Consider the following 985-nt stretch of genomic DNA (forward strand, 5'->3'; position numbering starts at 1 on the left):
ATAGTATAGGGACTTTTGTTCGATTTTGGAGCAACTTTAAAAATTCATTAAAAAATCCAAACTTGATCGGAATCAGCTCAAACTTTCTACACAACGTAAGTACATGTATATGCATCAGGAAATGTAATAAAAATCAAGAATTATCTCCTTTTCAATTTTGGTCAAATTTGGTAAAAATCACTGTACTATAGTACAGGGATTTATGTCCAATTTTGGAGCAACTTTAAAAATTCATAAAAAATCCAAACTTGATCGGAATTAGCTCAAACTTTCTACACAACATAAGTACATGTATATGTAGCAGGAAATGTAATAAAAATCAAGAATTCTCTCCTTTTCATTTTTGGTAAAATTTGGCCTGCTAATAAAGTTCAGGGACTTTGGCCTGATTTTAAAGCCATTTCAAAAAATCCAAACTTGATCAGAATCAGCTCAAATTTAGCAACATAAGTGCAAGTACATGTATCAGAAATGCACTTATCTGGTGACCACACCTTCTCAATTGATATTATCTCTCCAACCCTCAGATCAAGTCTTGTTATATCAACAGCACGATTAGCAGCAGCAGCCCCGCCCTCTTTCTTACCCTCAGATTCTGTAAACAACAAACAACAATAAACAAAAACATTATCATGTGATATGTTCACTTACTCTCTCCTCCAGGGTATGCCATGTCCCTTAGTTTCTTCAGCGAGGGGTCACTGTTAAATTTAGCTCTAATGGGGTCCAGTAACTACAAATGGACATGCAATTAACACGTACATGTACATGTATCACAGAGTCTGGTATAATATTAATTAATAATGTTGTTATGACATTTAAATGTGAATAGAATTAAACTTTATTTAAGAGCTCAGGAATTTAATCATCATTAATTAATTACTTTATTTAATTCTTCAGCGACTGCGTTTTTAAGATCAAGAGGATACACTTCTTCTTTGGCGTAAGCTTCTTCCAATTCTTTATAGTCCATGAAACTAACGTC

The 985-nt window shown here is 33.3% G+C and overlaps 1 protein-coding gene across 1 annotated transcript; it reads right to left on the reverse strand.

The window, feature by feature from the left end:
- Window positions 1-417: 417 nt before the first annotated feature.
- LOC109588331 (tyrosine--tRNA ligase, cytoplasmic-like) lies at window positions 418-979 on the reverse strand (the record flags this gene model as incomplete). The annotated part of the gene is made up of 3 exons (XM_020004504.1): window positions 884-979; window positions 652-733; window positions 418-595 (listed from the first exon to the last, which is right to left on the reverse strand). Coding segments are annotated over exons 1-3 (350 nt in total), but the record flags the coding sequence as incomplete, so codon positions are not given.
- Window positions 980-985: the final 6 nt, after the last annotated feature.

The sequence above is a fragment of the Amphimedon queenslandica genome, unplaced genomic scaffold, assembly GCF_000090795.2.
Source record: "Amphimedon queenslandica unplaced genomic scaffold, v1.1 AMPQUscaffold_12155, whole genome shotgun sequence".
Lineage (NCBI taxonomy): Eukaryota > Metazoa > Porifera > Demospongiae > Haplosclerida > Niphatidae > Amphimedon > Amphimedon queenslandica.